Consider the following 22886-nt stretch of genomic DNA (forward strand, 5'->3'; position numbering starts at 1 on the left):
AAAGGCCTATTTCTCTTGCACAGGTGGCCACAATAAAAGGCCTCTCGAAAATGTGTAGTTTCACTGTATTGGGGGGATCCGGAAACCACTCAGTATCTGGTGTGACCACCATTTGCCTCACGCAGTGCAAGACACCTCATTTGCATAGAGTTGATCAGGTTGTTGATTGTGGCCTGTGGAGCGTTGGTTCACTCCTCTTCAATGGCTGTGCGAAGTTGCAGTCAGGTTGAGACCCCGATGAGGACGACGAGCATGCAGATGAGCTTCCCTGAGACGGTTCCTGACAGTTTGTGCAGAAATTCTTTGGTTATACAAACCAACTGTTGCAACAGCTGTCCAGGTGGCTGGTCTCAGACGATCTTGGAGGTGAAGATGCTGGATGTGGAGGTCCTGGGCTGGTGTAGTTACACATGGTCTGCGGTTGTGAGTCCGGTTGGATGTACCGCCAAATTCTCTGAAATTTGGCACAATTCTCTTTGGAGACGGCTTATGGTAGAGAAATGAACATTCAATTCATAGGCAACAGCTCTGGTGGACATTCCTGCAGTCAGCATGCCAATTGCACACTCCCTCAAAACTTGCGACATCTGTGGCATTGTGCTGTGTGATGGAACTGCACATTTCTGAGTGGTCTTTTATTGTGGCCAGCCTAAGGCACACCTGTGCAATACCCATGCTGTCTGATCAGCATCTTGATATGCCACACCTGTGAGGTGGATGGATTATCTCGGCAAAGGAGAACTGCTCACTAACACAGATTTTGACAGATCTGTGAACAATATTTGAGAGAAATAGGCCTTTTGTGTCCATAGAGAAAGTCTTAGATCTTTGAGTTCAGCTCATGATGAATGGGGGCAAAAACAAAAGTGTTGCGTTTATAATTTTATGGAAATGTTGCAGTTATGGTTTTATTCAAATTGTCACCATTAATAGTTTTGTTGTCGCTGATTTATTGTTTTTTTTTGTTTGTTTGTTTTAATGTAGTGTTTACATGTGACCAGCAACCCTAGGAAGAGTAATTGCTACCTTTGTAGTGGCTGAAGGAGGAAAAAAAAAAAGGTAGCCATTGTTGCCCTTCATTGTGTGTGTGTTTCTGATTCAGTGCTATCCCATTGGAGAGGCGGATACTGACCATGCTGCAGTGGCTCCACCTCCCTGAAGGGGAGAGGTAAATCCATTTTTCCATTTTCCTTTTTTGTCTGCTTCACATTTTTCTTTCATCTTCTTGTTTTTGTTAAATGAAAATATTAGTTTCACAGTATGCTGTTCATTGTTTGGAGTATTCCAACTACATATTTAGTGCATCTATTCCCAGTAGGCTTGCATTTGACAGCTTCCTCAGCCAAAAGTTCTTTTGCAATTGAATTTAAAATCTTGAAACCAAATTTTAATTATTATTTGAAGTGTTTGTGTGGCTGCCAAAACTCCTCCTCCCTCTGAAAAAAAAAAAAATGGTCCCAAGTAGTGACTTTGTTTCCTAATCCAGACAAAAATGGCAGCCAGAAGTTAGATCTCCTTGCTTGTTTTGTACAATTGTTGAAAAAATACAACCATGTTATAAAGTATGGAAATATTAAACTGGTAAATGTACTTGATGATAACATATTCCATATGGTGTATTAGGCCTACAATTTTAAAAAGTTGTTGAATAACCGTTTACTGCATCTTGTCAGAAAAGCCCATAGCTCTGTGAATGTTTTGATACTCCACGAGAAACACAAGGTGGTGCTATTAATACTGCTACTATTACTAATACAACTACAATTGCTACTCTACTACTACTACTACTAACATGACTACAATTAATTGTAGGTAGTAGGTAACTACTACCTCTGTCATGGCTGCTAGTACTGTTGTCACTTCTACAATTGCTTGTACTAGATTTAGAAATTTTAGCAGATGGTAATACTGAGACATCAAAGTGTAAATTAAATTTTATTGTTGTATCAGGTTAAGGTGGAGCTAGTTTTAACATATTAGGGAGTTCCTAGTTTAGTCCCGTGATCCCCCCCTCCAAATGGCCACAAGATAAATCTAAGGGGGTCGTGAGATGAATAATGGGCGAGCAAAGGAGAAAAACTAAGTTCTGATACATAAAAAAAAAACAATGTGAGAACTATAAAGGGGAAATACTGGGTTTTTTTTGTAGGGGGTCACAAGACAAAAAGATTGAAACAAACCGTTCTATGAAAGTGCTATAAAGATAAATTATTATTAGTGATTGTTCCTATCACTGCAACTACCACAACACACATCTCCAGTGTGTCTTGTATCTTGTTTCAGGCCCTACGTTTACGCCATGCACTCTGAGCAACCCGACACGTATGGACATAAAATGGGGCCCATGAGCATAGAAGTGAGTACTGTGTTTCTGCATCAGGGATGTGTGGGTATGCATGAAAAGCCAACAAATCAGACACAAAGATGTACATACACTCTCATATAGCTTCTCTCTGGGTGTATTGTGTACCATCAAAACAACACTCAGTAGATTTTGACTCCGTTTGTGTGTTCCAGTTGAACAACCCTCTGAAGATGATTGACAGAATTGTTGGCCAACTGATGGATGGACTTAAACAGATGAAACTGCACCGCTGCGTCAACATCATCCTGGTGGGAGACCATGGTACGGACACACACAGACACAAACACACACTGTGGTATCAAATTTAACATATTCAAGTTAGTAGTAGTTAGCAACTTGCTAAAACGGTACACTGGCAGCAGATACAGAGGTGTTGCTGAATGGTTTCATAGGTTTCACCAGCCTCACACTCTCTCCTGTGTGCTCTCAGGTATGGAGGAGGCCCACTGTGATCGCACCGAGTTCCTCAGTAACTACATAACCAGCGTTGATGACATTATCCTCGTCCCTGGGTCTCTAGGCAGAATACGCTCAAGATACCCCAACAACCCTAAATGTGAGAGAGAGTAAGAGATCAAGAGAAAAGATCATAATGCTGAATCTTTGCTGAGATCTTTTCTCTATCTCCCTTTCTTTTTTTTCTCTTTGGTTTCTAGGTGTTGTAGCATTATTTAGGATTTCTGTCCTCTTATTCATTCAGACTTGCAGAGCTATATCCAGTGCTTTTGGCTCTGTTTGACCTTCATCATCAAGCATGACACAATCATTTGTAGGCAAGAACAAAAAGCCTCTGATCTGATCATGGTCAGCATGCACAGTACCTACAGTGGCTACCACTGGAAGAATTGTTGCAAGTGTGTCGTGTCTGACCAAAGCAGTGGTACAACTTAACCTTCTTTTATCTTGTTCTTGTACTATAGACATTTTGTTCTGTGTCTACATTCACTTGTTCTCTTACTACAACAGTTCATCAAGTTCATTTTTTTCTGAGAGCAAACTGTTAAAATGTACAAAACAGTATGTTGCACTTTACTTTGTTGTACGTCACAGTTTTAAATGCCTCTGACAATTGTTCTTTTTTTCAGATGACCCCAAGGCTGTTGTTGCAAATCTAACAGTAAGTATGGCTTTCATGAAAAACAGGAGAACTTTTGTATAGAACTAAATAACCTAAGTATGAACTGTGTGAATTAAAATACCAATGTTTCTTTGTTCCAGTGTAAGAAGGCGGACCAGCACTTTAAGCCGTACTTGAAGCAGCACCTGCCTAAGAGACTGCACTATGCCAACAACCGACGCATTGAAGACATTCACCTGCTGGTGGAAAGGAAGTGGCACGTTGCCAGGTATAGTACCACCACTACAACAGCAAATACATATATACAGTATATGACTTACACATCTTATGTGTACATTTGCTTCCAGTGGAGCAGAATAACCAAAGAAGGCAACGACAAAGTTTAGGTCAGCAAAACTGAGAAATAAAAGTAATCATTTCAGACATATATATCATTTTTAGGGATCAAGTAATGAGTTAACAACTTCAAGTTATTCTGCAGCAGTGGAAGTAAAAGAAGCCTTGAAAGTTCATACAAAAACAAATTTCTACAGGCGTCTCAATCTGTAAACACCTTGGAACTGCCTGTTAATACACCCTCAAAAGCTTTATTTGAATAATATATATATATATATCTTCTTATTAAAAGAAGATAAACCAGTTGGTCATTGATTGATCCTACAATGAAATAATGAACAAAACTTAATTTATAAAATTGTCCAGTTTTGGCCTAAACATTGTTTTTAACTTTGGCAGTTTGCTGCTTAATTTTGTACCATTTCAGGATTTTCACTGGACTTGAACTACTTATATTTTAATAGAAACTAGAAAAATGGGGGTGTTCTATAATTTTTGAATGGTAGGTTACATGTATGGTTACAGTGCAAACACGAACGGCTAGAATGTGAATGTAGCATGATTCAAATTCGTCCCAAACGGAAATAAGAATAAAACTACAGGAATGCATGCTTTTTTGACAGTACTAAGAAACAGTACATCCATCGAAATTTTTCTTATATAGCTGGAACATGTAAACCATCCTGCATCACATCATACGGAATACATTTTGCTGTATATTTGGACACACCTGTAGACATACAGGTAGAAAACTGAATTGTTTTCATAAAACTGTCCCTGTACCCCTCAGAAGGCAGTTCTAAATAGCCTAACATGTCCTTAAAATAACAATATAACAACAATACAAGAGAAATGGGTTAGATCCAAACCAGACAGCCAGACGAGAGGGAAGAAGATCTAACTCACTTAGTTTTAATTTTCTGCTCTAATGTTCTGTACAGTCTGTGTAGATGTGGCATTTTCAGCCCACACATCAACGAAGCTTTTTACTGAACATCTTGCTTTACTTAGCAACACATTTCACATCGACATGGGCTGCTCAACGCATCATTAACACATGTAGTGCTAAAAAGTTTAAGATGTGCTGTCCCGAGCCAAACCCGTGTAAAAAAACCCACATCTTTTTCAAAAGTGCAGCTGCTGAAAATGAACTCTGACAGCCATTTGATGTAGAGCCCGTGTGGAGCAGTGAGAAGTCTCACTGCAGTGATTCAGTGACAAAGTAAACCATGAAGTCATCAGGACTGAACGTGAAAACAAATCACCTCAGCTAACGATGCTACATGTGTGCGTCTGTGTGCATGTTCATGTCAGTAACCCCCTGCTGTCATGCTGCTTTGGTTGGTGAACCAGTACACACACACATGCAGGGCTGCCAAATGAAAGAGATCTTTGATGGCTCTGTGCAGCTCAGATAGACAGACGGGCTAATCGCTGGCACCGGAGATGTGAGCAGAGTGTCAGAGCATTTACACTCTCTCTCTCACACACTCACACACTGACAAACACACACTGTCAAACACACATGCAGGTACACACACATTAGTCAATGTAAATCCCAAACCAACTAACTGTTCACACCAAATGAAACAGTGAGTTTGTATCATTTCCCCATCAGGTAGTCATCTACATTTTTGACATGCTTGTGGCTTCAGCCCCCTGGACATGCACAACCATACACTCACACACCTACACACACACACTCACATACTGAGGTGAATAACTGGAAGTAGTGTTTTACAGGACACTTAATAAAAAGTGGCTGTTTTTCAATTAGAGGACTGTGGCTTAAGTTGTGTGAAGGTGTGGTTGTCCTGGGCTGAGGTCTAAAGTAAGTGAGTACTGACAACAGGTCAACTGTATTTAAAACCACAGTTTAACGCCTTAAAACCTGTGTGGACCTCCTGGCACACTGCATCAGGATATTTGACACATGAAGTTGATGGAATAATTAGTAGGTGCTATTTGTCATTTATGGCATCCACCCAAAAATCACGTCAAAAACAACATATTGTTCTGTACTGTTTCTCCTTCTTCCTCCTCTTTTCCTCATACGCTACTTGTCATGATTTCCAGCACTGACACACATTTCATGGACACATTTTCTTCCTAAATTTAAGAAACATTTCTACAGATTTTTAGGTACCAGTTAGAGCCGTAGTTCCACACTGAACAAAATTAAAAATGCAACACTTATGTTTTTGCCCCCATTCATCATGAGCTGAACTCAAAGATCTAAGACTTTCTCTATGTACACAAAAGGCCTATTTCGATGTAAAAAAATGTAAACGCTTAATGAAGGATTTATCTACTTAGGTTGAATCATTATCAGAAGATACCTATAAAAGTCACATAATGGAACTATATATTCAACTGATGCAGGTTTTTGATTTTGAATTATGACTTCTTACCAATGTGGAGATACTTTAATGCTTAGGTCAAGTAGAAGTAACCAAATACTTATCTATGAGTCATGCTATTCATTATAGGAAAGCTCCTGAAGGGAAGAGGCACTGTGGCTTCTTTGGTGACCACGGATATGACAATAAGATCAACAGCATGCAGGTACTGTCAAGTGTACAATCACAGATTATACAGTGATATTATACACAATATTTGGGGGTCTGTAGGATGCCCATTCTTAAAGCATAATGCTTTAATTGTCATACTATATAGTGATATACTGTTATTTATTGTGACAAATCAATTGACATGCTGACATTTCATTTGCAGACTATTTTCTTGGGGTATGGACCTTCGTTTAAATTCAAGACTAAAGTTCCAGCCTTTGAAAACATTGAGCTTTATAATGTCATGTGTGGTAAGGCATATTTCATGTCCTCCTTGTGTGCTTGGGTGTGTAACAGGGTGTAAGTGCATGTGTGTGATTCTAGTCATCTTGGACCGGCTAAAATGCGTTTGTACTGGATACATGAGTTGATTCGTCACAACATAAGCGGGCTTTTATGTGTGACTATTTCCACTTATTCTTTTAGCTGACATGAAACTTCTCTCACGCTCAGATCTTCTGGGTCTAAAATCAGCTCCCAATAATGGAACCCATGGTAGTCTGAACCACCTTCTGAGAAGCCCCCCCTACAGACCCACCATGCCAGAGGAGGTTTCCAGGCCTGCGATCTCTGGTCTTGTTCCTGCAGGAGCAGATGACCTGGGCTGCAGCTGCGAAGACAAGGTCAGCCATGATGACTCAGTGGCAGACCTGGGCCCAGCCTCCTGTAGACTGCTGAAAGGAAAACTAGTTTTTATGCTTGTCTGTCAGCTCACTTAGATTAGTGATAACAAGAGTGATACCAAAAGCATCCTGGGATTCACCACTTGCCGTGGCCACTCCACGCTAACACATGTAAATGAGGTTGGGTGATAGCAGGTAGATTAAGTGAATTAGATCAGACAGGTTTAAAACAAGCCTGAGAAAACAAGAACGGCCTAAGAGTTATAGTGGCATCCGTAAACCTCAATGTCACGGTTCAAGTCCTGCCAGGGACCTTTGTTGCATGTCATTCCTGTGGCCACTCATTTCCTGCCACCTCCCTACTGTTGACTTGATGTTAATCCATCACACTTCACAGATCAACGTTTTGTCTTTGTGAACCTAGATCTTAGCAAATGCCTTGGTGGGTAAAACGTTATCACAACTGATAGACTTAACATAAACTAGAATCATCCTAGTTAAGTCTGAAACCTCAATATATGACATGGTAAGAATAATAAAAAGATGATGCCCACTGGAGAACCGTAACATAAGGAGAAAAGCTATCTATTTATTCCTGATGTTAATTCTAGAGAAACAGTTGGGGGTCACCAAAACATTAAGATGATGAACACGTTAGTACAGACATGAGTTTTCAAGGTATGTAGCTTGTCACTGACTGCAATGTAGTCCTCTTGAGGCGCTCACAGTCCTGCACTATTTCAAACTGCCAGAGAGTGCTTTCCCTCCTGGGCCATGAGTGCTCAGTAAATATTACAGCACACTTGACAACGTTCACTTTGTGAAGTTGATAAGATTTCATTGATTTAACTATATAAAGCTACAGGACATATAATGAAGGACAGACTCAAGAAGTAAAAAGTCAGTCCTCTTAGTGACGACGGTGTGAAAAATGTCATACATAACAGATGACACATTCACACACCAGGGCAGTTCAATGTTAAAAAAACTATTTATATATATATATGGCAGAGGAAAATGTTATCATATTTATATATAATAAATGTGATTAAACTAATTAAAAACTAAAAGTGTAGTGATGTAGTATAACTTGTTGGCGTGGAGCGCTGGGGGCTAATGCTGATACATGGATACTTTTGGTTTCTATCGTATCACTTTGATGTAAGTCGATGAATAAGCCAATCTCCCGGAATGATAATGTATCACTTGAATATGATGATAATGATGCACGGAAAACGTTTTGAGTCTATGCAACAAGGCAGTTTTTCTGTGAGAAAGATTTTGTTGCTGGCATAAAATGATAACGCTCCCAGCTTTCACTAATTAGCGTCCAGCGTATATAAAATGATAAAATGCTGTTGCCTTAAGTGTTGGGAAAACTGCCTGTCAGCATGTTCTCAAACAGTTTCCTGTATGTCCTGATCTTATGTTACAGCTCCCTCTTCGGTAATCACAGTCAAGTAAGAATTATATGGCACTTAATTGATTTCCCCAGGCCAAACTGGACCCTTCCAAAGTTCAACAAAGTATGACTAACCTGACTGTGTTGCTGACCAGAGGCCAACCAATTCACGTCCACTTGACTGTGTTTCACCATGAGACTACTTCACATCTCCTGAAAAGAAGCACTGCTCAGTCTGCCTGTGTTCTTGTAGTATCAGTAACATCGTACTTCTGCGTGTCTTTTACTTTATTGTTTATTTAACAGGGACCATGATAGAGTCACATTATAGATATGAGGGAGCTAAAAGAAACTACCCACTTTAACAAGAACATCATCTCTCTATTCAGTGCAAAGCCTGACTCAGAAAGGAGTCGATCTTTGGACTGAAATGAGATGAGAGAGGTAAATGAGGATCATTTCATTTCCTCTATAGCTCATGTGAGTCTTTAGTTATATTTGTTGAATCATTTTTTAAGTATCTAAGAAGTAGAAATTGTGTACACGCCAGGTATTCAGGAACAAACGATCCTGAAGGCCAGAGTTTACAGCTGAGTTTTTGCTGGAGCTGATCCTGAACTCCCCTGAGGAGTAGGCTGAAAAGTGAAAAATCAGGTCAAATGAAAAAGGAAACAAATTCAAATGCTTCTCATGTAGTCAAGCTTTGTCAAACTTTGCTGGGATTGTGCCTGCTGTACCTCGGGACGAGTGATTAAGCTATTTCCACTTTGAGGTGAGATTGTCTGGACTGGATCTCTAATGCAGTTGTGAAGGGATACCATCCCAACGTATCTTGATGACACTTGTGAGGCGTCAGTGCAGATCCTCTCACCACAAAATGACAGATATTTTTTCTGTATTTATTTTTCATTAGAAAATGTAGTGGCTTTACTCACGTTTAGTACTCTTTTATTTTAAACCCCTCAGTCATGACGCAAAAAGAGGAGTCATCTCCAGCCAATAGGTAGAAGACATGCACAAATCAATTTGAAATGGAAATCCCTGATTTCCCTACTAGCAGCGTCCCTTTGTTCTGCATTCAGTGGTTTAAACTGATGTTTTCAAATGCTGTAAATACAGGGATTAGCTGGTGTTCCCTTCCATGTAGCGAGTGAGAGTGTATCTCACTAGTAGCTCCTCTGAGTTTGGGAAGGCCAGCTGTGAGATAACCTTTTGCAACAGTGTCTTCAGGGGATTCAAATACAGATGTTACATTTATTTGAAATGTTCTGTTTTGTTTTTGCAGGGCAGTTAAACTTGTCTTTTTATGCAGCAGAGCTGTAAAAAGAATCATCTGCAGAGATCACTTGTGCCTGTCTGTCTGGGAGTGTGTGAAGGAGCCTGTTTGACTTGTAAAAATGTATCTAAATACCTGATTGCTTTGTTGTGTCTTCTGTTCAGTCCCTTTTGAAAGCTGAAATAACCCTGTTGCCTCTTTGCTTTCTGCTGCAGAGCTGGAGTCAATTCACCTTCAAGTCAGTCAATTCATTTCAACAAAATCTGCAGTTCTCTCTGCTAACAAAAAGGCAATCTCTCTTTCCGTCGAGGTTTACCGATCACATTTCACAGCCATCTCAATCTAGATATTGTCAGAGCACTTTTGAAATCCACTTCCCGAATTGCTTGGATTGGAAGTGAGTTAGACCCAGCCCTTCTCTGCAGCGTGTCCCTTTATCTATATATATATGCTGTGTTTGTGATTTCCATGTAGATCTCTGGCAAGAGATTGTTTCAATCTCCGATCTTTTTGCAGTTGCGTGTAAAAAGTAGGGGCCAGAGAGGTTTGAAAGTGACCCTTGTACGAGGCTATAACCTGGAGTCACTCTGGCTCTGTCTCTTACAGAACAAAGTGGAGGAGCTAAACCAGCGACTGAGGCAAGCTATTGATGGTCAGTCTTTCATGATGCTACTGAAAATGTCATAAATAATATGTCTTGTATACAGTATGTCAGCCTTGGGGGATAAGGGAAAGCCATAATTAAAGTTAAATTACTGTAACACCCCATGAATCCACTTGCTCACAGTGCTTTTGTAAATGATAAAATCAACATTTGGAGTCATGCAGCCATTTTAAATCTAGCTGTCCATTATCTAGTAAACTCACTCTATGTATAATGAATGTACACATAAAATGTCTATGGTTTAAGGGTCATTTAGTATGTAAACTTAACTTGTTGCACAGGTAAAACAAGTAAATCATCCACCATGTCCTCATTAAAACTGCATCATGAGCCTGTGCATACAATAATGTCATGGATTGTTGCTGTACATCCGCTTCAGTGTAAACGTGTCCTGTTACATTTCTGCATCTCCTCTGCTGTGTCCCTCTGTGCTCTTCCTCTCTCAGACAGCAGGAACCTGCCGTACGGTCGACCTGCTGTTCTCTTCCGCACCAAATACTCCATCCTCCACCACAGTGATTACATCAGCGGCTACAGCGAGGCTCTCTCTATGCCTCTCTGGACGTCATACACGGTCAGCAGACAGGTACTGTTCATTCTGTGCTCTTTGACCTAATTTGGACGTTGTTGTGAATATTTACTGTGCACCTTAAACTGTCATCAAACAGCCGGCAAAGGTACCTCATTCAGAGCTCGGCATGCCTGATGGCGCTGTGAAGTTTCAGTCTCAAACAACAATACCAAACAGACAGATGAGCCAGAGACAGCCTCAAGAACTCGTTTTACCTTTTGATCGTTGTATTTCTTTCTTTACGGCTGCAAGATTTTAAAAAGTTGTTCCAAAGACAAATTAGTCTGCAAGTAAAAAATGACTGGGAGGTTATATAAACTACTACAGTGACGACACGCATTATTTGGTTTCATTTAATACAAATATGTTTAACTGACATACCCGAACCATCTAACAGCTTTTGGCCAAGTGGTCTCAAGTTGTAATCGACAAGTCTTTGTGGCAGATACCAAACTATTAAAGGTAACATTATTCAGGTTAATGAAAGTCCCTTGTTTTTGGAGTGTGTTTAAACTATGTGTTTGGAGTTTTAAGAAGTGCCCCTATCCTAGAAGCTGCAAACGCATGAGATCAGGTTGTTTCTCACCTTCCCTCCGTCCTCCATGACCAACGCTCGTGCACAGAACTGTAGTACATTATCGACACATATCGATAGGCAGCACATATGGACAGAACAGCGATGGGCGCGAAGCAACTCCACCCAGCTGATGTGACACCAGCGTATGCCCTTATAGTAATCAAGTGGACGCATCTTGTGTTGTGAATCGCAGCCAGTTTATGGCAGGGTGGCAACATAAATGGTAGTTTTGCAATATAAAAAAGTTAAAAACTGAGGTGCAAACTTGTTCTGTTTGGGACTATGAGCTGCACTTTACCGGAGGTGCTGAAGTTAACATTTGTTTGTATTTGTGGTGAGACCCCTAAATGATCAGAAGTGTTTTCAGTTAGTTTCTGTTACCACCTCCTTGTCTCATCCAGTTCTGTCAGACGGTCTGAAAGGGATCCTACTGTATCAGCAGAGCAATCACGCAGCCTACTGCACGTTATAGGGCAGGTAGTAAAAATATTAAGAATTCTCAATAAATGATGACGTTAGTATTATAGTTAATATTATATTAATAAGAGATTTTTCTCCACATGTCAGAGAACAGATATGAGATACAGGAGCAGAAAAGATATTTCCACCATAAACTGATGCAGAAAAGGCAGATATTGGAACACCAATTTTCACCAGAATGCAGGAAGGGAATAATATTAAAATAATGTTTAATGCCCATCATTTTCAGGGGTAGGAGCACCAAACCCCCCACTTAATAGGTGTCCCCTCCAGTGTTGAAACAGAACCTATGCTCTTGCATTTCAACCACAAAATTAAACCCATAAATTCACTAGAATGAATGTCTGGGTTGACACAGTTTTGGGGGGAATGTTCCCAGATATCAAGTTAGGTCACATGACTATAAATTAAATAACAAATACTTTACTGTTTTTTTAAATCCAGATATATTTGTTGTGTGTGTATACTCGTTGCATGAAATATCTAAAACAATCTCACCCAACAACGACTTCTGACAGATGAAGTTGTGTTTTATTGATTTTGCCCTTTCTGTGCTTAAAGCGCCCTCTGCTGGCAAAAGAGTTGATCTTCTTCTATACCGTCTTTCTCGCCTACCATACAGTTGCTCTGGTCTGGTAAGATAAACAGCTACTGAACAACTGAATTTCCTCTGTGTGTGTGTGTGTGTGTGTGTGTGGTCCTCCAGGTAGAAGTGTCTCCACTGCCTGAAGCTCTGTCCAACTGTGTGAGACCTGATACCAGAGTTCCTCCAGCCTACAGTCAGTCCTGTACCAACTACAGAGCAGACAAACAGATCACCTACGCCTTCCTGTACCCACCACGTACGTTTACAACCACAGCTTAAACACTCTAACAAACTAATAAACATAATTTGCAGCTTATTCATTTGCATTCACAATTTTGACTTTTTGTTATGATGGGCTTTTGTCTTCATTGTGTTGTTGCACTTTGAGACTACATGATCAATCAGTGCATTGAGAGAAATAAAACTGGTGTTAACTGACTGAAGAAATAATCAGCACAAGTCTTTGATTTGTTGTCTCATATTATTATCAGTGCTCATGCTGGGAGTGTCAGTATTTTCATATTTTCCCATGATGCCTATCTTTAATAACATTTTACTTGCAGGTCTTGAGAATATTAGTGCTCCAGAAATGGTTTGTAATCCTGTTTCTTTTTTTTTTGTCTTATTGACAGAGTTATCAACCACAGACAAAAAGTATGACGCTGTCCTCATCACCAACACCGTTCCCATGTATCCTGCATTCAAGAGTGAGTCAATCAGTAAAGTAGAACTTTCTTCAAGGGCTAGATGACTGGAGTGAAACCTTGTATGATGCGACAGTCAGTGGTGATAGATTCACTGATCTGTTCACTGCTTATCTGTATCTTTCATCACCTCCCAACCCATCTTCACTGTTTCATTGTCACGTCCCTCTCTGTCTCTGTATTCCCACTCTCTTCCCCCTTTCTCTCGCAGGAATTTGGGGTTACTTCCAGAGAACGCTGGTGAAGAAATATGCCACTGAGAGAAATGGGGTGAACGTGCTCATTGGACCAATATTTGACTACGACTATGATGGTGTCAGGGACAGCGCTGAGAAGCTAAAACAGTAAGAACATTCATTTTACCACTTCTATTCACACAAAAAGGACAAAAATCATTTAAAGGGCAGCATGGTGGTCCAGTGGGTAGCGCTGTCGCCTCACAGCAAGGAGGTTGCGGGTTCAAACCTTTCTGTGTGGAGTCTGCACATTCTGCGTGGGTTCTCTCCAAGTGCTCCACCTTCCTCCCACCGTCCAAAGACATGAAGCCTAGGTTGATTGGTGACCCTAAAATGTCCTTAGGGGTGAGAGTGACTGGTTGTTTGTCTATGTGTGGCCCTGTGATGGATTGGTGACCTGTCCAGGGTGTACCCCGCCTTTCGCCCGATGTCAGCTGGGATTGCCCGCAGTGACCCTGTACGCAGGATAAGTGGTTGATGATGGATGGACAAATCATTTAAAACTGTCAAGATAAAGTCTAGTGTCAAATGTTGCATGTCTTATTATCAGTCCTGGCTAGCACACCTGTGAATTACAATTATTGTTTTTGTCATAGAGGAATAACCACCTACAGAGCATTAGAAAATAATTGACATATCACCATATAACTTTTCCACATGAAGTTTAATTACAGATTTTGAGCATTGTTTATAAAGATAATGCTTTACAGAAGAACTAGAAGTAACAAAAGGAAGGGAAAAGGTTTGTCCATTTGTTACAAATAAAAAAAGTTGACCTTGATTCTTCTGTTTGGCCTTAATTGCAGGTATGTAGGCGGAACGATACCCATCCCCACACACTACTTTGTGGTCCTGACCAGCTGCTTAGACTTCACACAGGCTGCAGACTTGTGTAGCGGCCCGCTCAGCAGCGCTGCCTTTATCCTGCCACACAGACCCAGCAACGACGAGACCTGCAGTGTAAGGAAGAGCACATCTCCCGATGCGTCATCACATTTTAATAACACTCTCAGCTCAGTCCAATAGAGACCCGATCAACACACAGTGTATGGCCTCTTGACTACTTGAAAAGTCAACCTGAACATAACATGATTACAAACAATCTGAAAATACAGGTGATTGCAAGCGAAAGCACAGTAGATAAGATACATGCCTTTGGTGTGAGAGACCTGGGTTCGATGTCTTCCTGCTCCAGAGGCGTGCAACCTCTGACATATATAGCAATTGTAAGTCGCTTTGGGTAAAAGCGTCAGCTAAATGAACAAATGTAATGCATAAGCTATTTCACATTGTTATCTGTAGCTGGAGTTCTCTAATGCAGTCGCAACTTCAGCTAACTGTCCCATGGCCAACTAGGTGGCCTAATGGTGAAAGATCTTTCTCTATGTACACAAAAGGCCTGTTTCTCTCAAACATTGTTCACAAATCTGTCAAAATCTGTTAGTGAGCACTTCTCCTTTGTCGGATAATCCATCCACCTCACAGGTGTGACATATCAAGATGCTGATCAGTCAGCATGGGAGGCAATGGGGGCGAAAACAAAAGTGTTGCGTTTATAATTTTGTTCAGTGTAATAATAATTTTTCTATGACAATTACTTTTACTTAAGTATGAGTTGTGTACTCCATGGCAACCTCTGATCACCAGTAAGTCAGTAAAGAAGTGCGAATGAGTGCCCCGATCCACTTGCACTGGTATAACTTATCCACTTACTACTCTGCTTTATAGTGGTTTGGGGGAAATATTACAGTTGGTACACATATTTAAGAGGACAGCAAGGATGGTGTCCGACTAATTGTGGTGGGCCACCTGGGCCACAATAACCGGGCCGATTTAATGGTGCCAAACCTGGCAACCTCGCTGTGATGTCAGTCAATTAGTCACTGTGCTTGGTTGTTTGCCAAGAAGTAGCTCCAGCATTTAACTACCCTTAAAACACAAAAATACAAACAGTTGGTTTTATAGCTCTGTTTGTGTGCAGATTAAACAGACAAGATACAGCTATGTTAATTAGCTTTGGAGGTATTGGCATGGATATATATTGGTGTGCTTGGTATGTTCAACTACGTTCTGACTCCAGCTCCGCACTTAACACACAGACGTGAGGGTGGAATCGATCTTCTCATCTCACTCTCATGAAAATGTAAACTATGTTGAACTACTCCTTCAAAGCTAAATCTGTTCTGGCTTCTTGTGTGATGGAGGAATTTCAGACCCATGCTAACACTTCTGTGCTCCTCACTGCTTCCCTGCAGAGTTCAGAGGAGGAGTCTCGCTGGGTGGAGGACCTGATGAAGATGCACACAGCTCGAGTAAGAGATGTGGAGATCCTGACGGGCTTGGACCTGTATCGCAGAACCACCCGGAGCTACGCTGAAATCCTCTCGCTCAAGACCTACATGCACACCTACGAGAGCGAGATCTGATCTCCGCTGGCTCATTTAACGTTAATGTTACTGATCTTTTTCAACCGTGGTGGATGTATGTGGTACAAGGAAGAGATGTGATCATCTCTATTAAACTGACCTACACCAGCTTTAGCTCTGGCTGGATGCTGTGGCTGCCGTATGAAGCTACTCTGCAGCATCCATGTTGTGGGCTTCTCACTGAGCATTTGGATCAATTATTCATTAATTTAAACACCACAGAGCCACTAGCCGTGATAGTTTCCACTTTACTCTGTTAAGCATTAGGAAAGCAAAAACGTTCAGCGTTACTGTTTTGTGGTTCACATTCAATGAAGTGATATAAAACTGAAAGAAACCTAAATTCTGTTTTATTAAACAGGGCTTTACTGCTATTTACGAAAGAGCACCATGGCAGCACAAGATAAACTACATTTTAATGTTGCGCCACAAGATCAAATAATAATGCGGGATATTTTGTTGACAGTGTATTTTAGTTGTGCACTTTCCAAATAAATTCATCAAAACACCAAAAACCAAGTGACACACAGTGAACCGGGGTCTTTTGGGGCCCCCTGAGGGTCTGTCTACACATAGTGTTTCAACACATTCCCAAATATTGAAATTTTCATCTTGTGGCAGCCTTAACGTTACACACAGGTCTTCCATAACGTAATTTACATATATTACAGATGTACCCTTGATAAGATAAAACATTTCATTCTTTTCTAACGAACAATATTCCATGTGTGTAAAAAAAACAATACACATTTCAAAGATGTAAAAGAATCTTTGATTGCACTACAAAGCTGAAAACAGAATCCGTCCACTTCAGTATTAAGATAGGGTTGCTAAAGAGCAATGAGTGCCTTTTTTCAGTTTCCTGCATGACCCACTCTGTTTGACATGAATTTCCTCATTACACTGTGCCTGCAACTCCTTTTAATTATGTACAGTGTTTTTTTTTTAATGAAATGATAATGCAATGTTGTTGTTTGTGTGAGTGTGTACAGTGTGTGTGTGTGTTGAATCCAAGACATATTTTGTTTGTGTTTGACTGTGTGTGTGTTGTGATGTTGACTTTTTGTTCTGTGCACAATAACAATGATGTCAATGTTGATGATTATTAATGCCCCCCCCAAAAAATTCGCCACCTGTGAAACTGACCTATTTATGCTTTGTGTAAATGGCATCACAATAAACAAGCGTTTTTACTAAATGAAGTGTGGTGCATATTAAGTTACTTAAGAGAGACTGACAACATTAATTGGCAGGTTTCTGTGCTGTCACGCATAGTAAGAGGTTTGTTAAAACAAGGTAGAAAGCGAGACTGGGTAAATAAGAGAGTAAGGTTGCCAGGACAGGACATGCACAGTATAAGATAAGATGTCTATTTTGTAAAGTCCTCTACCTAAAACATTTCCCTTAAAGAACTACGGTCCTAGAATTGTGGCCACAGGACTGCGGGGGTCCTGAAACTGCAGCCTCGGGTACTGATGCGACCCGTGCGTAAAAACGAAACGTGAAAACATCCTGCGTTTTTACGCACGGTAACCAAGTTGCAAGCCTGGTTGTTGAAGCGCTTTCCCCGCTTTAAAAAAAACGTGGAAATGCAGAGTTGTTAATGGTTCTTCTGTATAAACCCGTTTTGAAAAGCTGTATACGAAGACATTAATCATTCATTTCACATTCAAGCTGTGGAGTGACTACGTGGTGCGAGAAGCCTTCGCAGTAGCAATTTTGGGCTTAACAGAAATGACGATGTAGACTATCTAAGCGTATTATAAATGACGCGTGACCTAAACTACAAGTCCGACCTTTTTGTTGTTTAAAAACTGCTTTGATTTTTTCATTTGTTAGTGAGAAGGAAACGAAAAGAATCACACGCAGCAATTGGAACGTTCTAACTAAATGTGACGTGCCGTTCTGTCACATCACCTGTCGTGACGTAATAAGACAGGTTACTCACAGGTAATCACAACATGAGGGGGTGGGTGATCACACACTTGGTCCAATAGGAAATATTTTGACTTTTAAAATGTTGTCATTAGAATCATACACAGAGAACGAGGATATCCCCGCATATGAGAACCACATTCTGTCTGATATCTACCTGGTACAGAATCTGAAGGGACAGGGCACCTTTGGGAAAGTGGCCCACTGTATAAAATTAGACACCATGGAGAATGTGGCAGTCAAGATTGTAAAGAAACATTTTACCTGGGCTGGTGAAAGAGAGGCATTTGCTTTAAAAAAACTCAGAGTTCTTGACCTGAACAAGAGTAACTTGGTGAGGTTTTTCGAATCCTTTGAGCATAGAGGCCAGATGTGTCTGGTTTTGGAAATGCTGGACAAAAGTCTCCATGACTTGATGATAGAAAGGCGCAATAGGCCCCTGCGTTTGTCTGAGATCAGAGTCATCTCACAACAGATGCTGGTGGCTCTGAATGCCCTCAAGAACATAGGCCTGGTGCATGCAGACATCAAGCCAGACAATGTAATGCTAGTTCATCATCAGCTGCAGCCCTTCAGGGTGAAACTGATTGATTTTGGTATGGCCTCTCCGGTTTCTATTGTAAAGCATGGCTCTATCATTCAGGCCCTTGGTTACAGGGCCCCAGAGGTCATCCTGGGCCTCCCAGTGGACGAGGCCATAGATATGTGGTCTCTTGGTTGTGTAATGGCCTTTATGTACCTTGGCCAGCACCTGTATCCTATCAGGTGTGAATATGAAGTGGTTAGAATCATTGTGCAGATGCAGGGTCAGCCTGGTGATCACCTGCTGGATGCTGGGGTCCATTCTAAGAAATTTTTCAGCAAGAACCAGGACTCCACAAAACAGGTATGGAGGCTGAATACACCAGCTGAATACAAGCTTGAAACAGGCCAGGAGACCCAACAAAGCAGGGCCATTTCCAACAAGTACACCTGTATGGAAGATATGACGAAGGACCACCCGAAGCCGAAGGCAGACACTGAGTATGAGGACACGCGGGCATTTTTAAGCTTCCTCAAACGGACGCTGAGTGTGGATTCTGTCACAAGAATCTCCCCCACTGAAGCTCTAGGACACCGCTTCATCACAATGAGACACTTTCCCAGAGACACTGACCCAGACCCTTATGTGGCATCATCCTGTGTGAACATGAAAGTGTGCCCATCCCAGGACTCACCAGTTGAAATCAGCTGCTTTGTAACCTCCAGTGAAGTTTTACACCATGGCGCGCCCACCGCCAGCTCAGATGCCTCGCCACCAGCTACCACTTGTTGTGATGTAAAAACCAATGCTGGCACTAATGGCAGTGATGGAGGAACCACATTCTTCATCACAGTCAAAACTCGGAAGGCGATGCTGAAGAGGATGCTGAGTGTGTGCTGCTGCTTTGTAGATGTGGAAGATTAACACCCGGAAAGTGTCCCGTGTAAACTGTAGCCTTCCAGCAAAAAGTCATGGCACTCGCACACACACACACACACACACACACACACACACCTAAATCATCTGAATTCTAATTATCTTGTTAATTTAATTAACAAACTCAAGACAATTATATTTTGTGTTCTTTTCATTATTCCTCATCTTCTACAATTGTCTGTTTTTAACCAGGTGTCCTAATTGAAAAATCTCACTCACTCATTTTCAACCACTTTATTCAGTGTTCAGGGTCGCGGGACAAATCTATACCCTGTAAAAACACACATGTAACCATTTCATCCTTTATACTGTCTATGCATCACTTTTACCTGCATCTTTTCGTTATGATTTTGATTAAGGATTTATATTAACATATAATTAACCATAATTCACTATATTTTATAGTCTTAGGTTATCACTTGACAGCCTCCATATGATGCTGAACACACGGTATAAGTGGGTCTGACGGAGACTACTTTTATGTGGACAACGCTTCACCTTGTTTACAAAGCATGACAGTAATATCTGACTCTGTCCACACAGCCACAAAATCTACGAGTTTGTGTCTTGAATCCACGGATGTGGTTGCACTTATGAGTTTGTTGAAGTGATAATCTCTGACTAGTGATCTGTCTTCGATATGACAGCCTGTTTTTCTGCGCTGCTGAGCCCCACCCTCACTGAAACACCGACATAGAGAGGCCAGAAGCAGTGCCTTTAAACACCAAAACATTGCAGAATAGTTTTTCTGTTCGTTTGACTTAAGTGCTGTGGGAAAAAACAAACCGTGGCATCAGAAGATATACATGTTCTGGTGGCTATATGTCAGGGATGCCACTGCGGCTGGTGGATTACAAAATCTAACATCCACTCAACTTTTTTAACAGCCACTTTGTTTTTAATCACCACTGTGATTAAAACATTAATAATGTAAGATTTACAATACTCAAGGTGTTTATTCTATAAGGTAAAGTCCTCCAGAGAGGTAGTGCTAGCAGGACACTAGAAAGTGAAGCAGAAACACACACAGAGGTTTTTACCTTCTACAGGTTTCAACATGTCCGTTAGCTGCTGGATAAAACTCTTAATGGGGAGAATTAAGTTCCTCTCAGGCAGCTTTTACAGCTAACATGTAGCTGCTCTGTTAAACATAATTGTAATAACAGAAACTTGGATGAAAAGTGAAAAAGGATGATATGAAATGTCTTCTATTAACAGAGTAAACAAAAGTGGGGGTGGTGTGACACTATGTGGACAAGGATTTAAATTATAAGGTGGTGGAAAAAATGTCAATGGTGGTGGATAATTTATTGGAATGTGTCACAATAGAAATAAGAATAGAAAAAAAAAAGTCTTATTGTAAGTTGCATATACAGGTCACCAGGTTCTAATATTGACACATTTAAGGACTGGATGGAAGAGACATTTACAAAAACTAGCCAAAAAGTCATGTTTATCTGTGGGGACGTAAATATTGATTTGTTAAACCCAAATAACCATAAAATGATTTTATCAACACCGTGTTTAGTCTTGGCCTCTATCCCAAAATGACCAGAACCAGCCAAATTACTTCTCATTGTGCAACACTAACAGACAATATATTCAGAAATATCATACATAACAATACAGTGAGTGGATTACTAATAAACAATATCAGTGAGCACCTACCAATTTTTACAGTTTATGACAGCAACTACACTCTAAACAGACATGTTAACAAACCGATTCCCAAAAGGGTCAGGACAGAAGAAACAATGGAGGCATTAAAAGTTGATCTATTCGCACAAGACTGAGAGTTTATTGATAATGAAAAAGATGTCGACAAAGCATGTGAAGAATTCCTAAGAATATTGAAATTATTATATGATAAAAATTGCCCAATTAAAATATATAGCAGAAAACAAAAAAAAATGATAGACCGTGGATTTCCAAGGGATTACAAAACGCCTGTAAAAAGATAGATAGATTTATAGATAATTTATAAAACATAGAACTATAGAGACCGAAAATAATATAATAATAAGTTAACTAGTATTATGAGAACTTGTAAGAAAGAATATTACACACAACTATTAGATAATAACAAAAACAATATTAAAGGTATGTGGAACATTTTAAATAACAGGACAAATGACAGGTTACTTATCCCCCTTACTTCCTTGATAATGATAAAAATATTAATAACATGGAGGATGCGGTTAATGACTTCAATACAATTTTTGAATTGTAAACTTAGATGAACAAATCTCGGTTTCACAAACATTAGAAAGTAGATATAATGTTATAGAAAGAAATCCCAGTTCAATATTTCTGACAGCAGTCGATGAAAAAGAAATAATAGATATTGTTGAAGAATGCAAAAACAAACCATCCACTGATCACGATGGAATAGATATAAAAAATATACAAACAGTAATAGAAGGGATTGCCAAACCACTAACGAACATCTGAAATTTATCATTTCTAACTGGTCAATTTCCAACAAAAATGAAAATGGCAAAAGTCATTCCTCTATACAAAACTGGAAATAAACACCACTTCACAAATTACAGGCCTGTCTCTCTACTGCCACAATTTTCAACAATTTTTAGAAAAATTATTTAACAACAGATTAGAGAAATTCATCGATAAAATTAAACTACTCACTGACAGCCAATATGGATTTAGGAAAAACAGATCAACGTCACTAGCACTAACAGAACTCCATAGACAAAAAGAAACATGCAGTTCTGGGCATGGCTTGTGGTTTCCCCCAGGGGTCAGTGTTGGGACCAAAGTTATTTTTATTATATATCAATGATATTTGTAAAGTATCTGAAGTATTGAATTTTGTATTATTTGCAGATGATACCATCATATTTGGTTCAGGGGACAGCTTATATAAAATAAAAATAAAACAATGGTTTGACATTAACAGATTATCAATAAATTTGAGTAAAACTACATTCATGGCATTCGGAAACGGTAAGTCAAATCATCAAGCACAGATACAGATAGAGAGTGTTAACATAGAAAGGGTACATTAAGATTAATTCCTTGGAGTGATCATAGATGACAAGATTTGCTGGAAGCCTCACATAAAACACATCAAAAGCACACTATCCAGAAGTATTGCAGTCCTAGAAAGAGTTGAGCACATTCTTGATCTTAAATCATTTCACATCCTGTACTGCTCACTATTGTTACCTTATTTGAATTACTGTTTAGAGTTTTGGGGAAGCACGTATCAACATTCACTACAGCCACTAGTCATATTGCAATGGGATCACACATATTCAATTTCTCAAAGTCTAAATTGCTCGAATAACACGATCTAATTCAAACTGCAGTATTCATGTTCAAAGCAAGAAGTAGCCTTTTGCCTGGTAATGTACAAAAGATGTTCTCTGAGGGGGGGGGGTACGATTTAAGGGGAAGGGGAAATTTTAAGACTAATAGATTTAGAACGACAAGGAAATTATTATGTTTATCAATTTATAGCAATACCCAAACATATTCCTTTTCAAAGAAATGTTTATTAATTAGGTAACAAGGTATCGAGAAGCACTGTAGTAAAAGTAGGAGTGTTCCTTTGTTTATGTTTTTGTTTGTTTGTTTG

General features: G+C 40.0%; 1 protein-coding gene across 2 annotated transcripts in view; it reads left to right on the forward strand.

Annotated features, from left to right (window-relative positions):
* The window catches only part of enpp2 (ectonucleotide pyrophosphatase/phosphodiesterase 2), a 32010-nt gene extending 14916 nt beyond the window's left edge, over positions 1-17094 (forward strand). The window contains exons 10-25 of one of the 2 annotated variants that reach the window (XM_038712286.1): positions 1103-1168; positions 2284-2356; positions 2518-2626; positions 2796-2921; positions 3451-3482; positions 3584-3711; positions 6269-6344; positions 6513-6600; positions 6803-6972; positions 10167-10302; positions 10761-10900; positions 12649-12784; positions 13161-13235; positions 13444-13576; positions 14275-14428; positions 15724-17094. In XM_038712286.1, coding sequence (XP_038568214.1) covers positions 1103-1168; positions 2284-2356; positions 2518-2626; positions 2796-2921; positions 3451-3482; positions 3584-3711; positions 6269-6344; positions 6513-6600; positions 6803-6972; positions 10167-10302; positions 10761-10900; positions 12649-12784; positions 13161-13235; positions 13444-13576; positions 14275-14428; positions 15724-15894 — 1813 coding nt within the window. In that variant the 3' untranslated portion in view covers positions 15895-17094. The remainder of the gene's footprint in view (positions 1-1102; positions 1169-2283; positions 2357-2517; positions 2627-2795; positions 2922-3450; positions 3483-3583; positions 3712-6268; positions 6345-6512; positions 6601-6802; positions 6973-10166; positions 10303-10760; positions 10901-12648; positions 12785-13160; positions 13236-13443; positions 13577-14274; positions 14429-15723) is intronic. The other variant, XM_038712287.1, reaches the window with a different exon arrangement.
* Positions 17095-22886: the final 5792 nt, after the last annotated feature.

The sequence above is a fragment of the Micropterus salmoides genome, unplaced genomic scaffold, assembly GCF_014851395.1.
Source record: "Micropterus salmoides isolate LMB-PRFRI ecotype aquatic unplaced genomic scaffold, ASM1485139v1 Ms_hic_scaffold_11, whole genome shotgun sequence".
Classification (NCBI taxonomy): domain Eukaryota; kingdom Metazoa; phylum Chordata; class Actinopteri; order Centrarchiformes; family Centrarchidae; genus Micropterus; species Micropterus salmoides.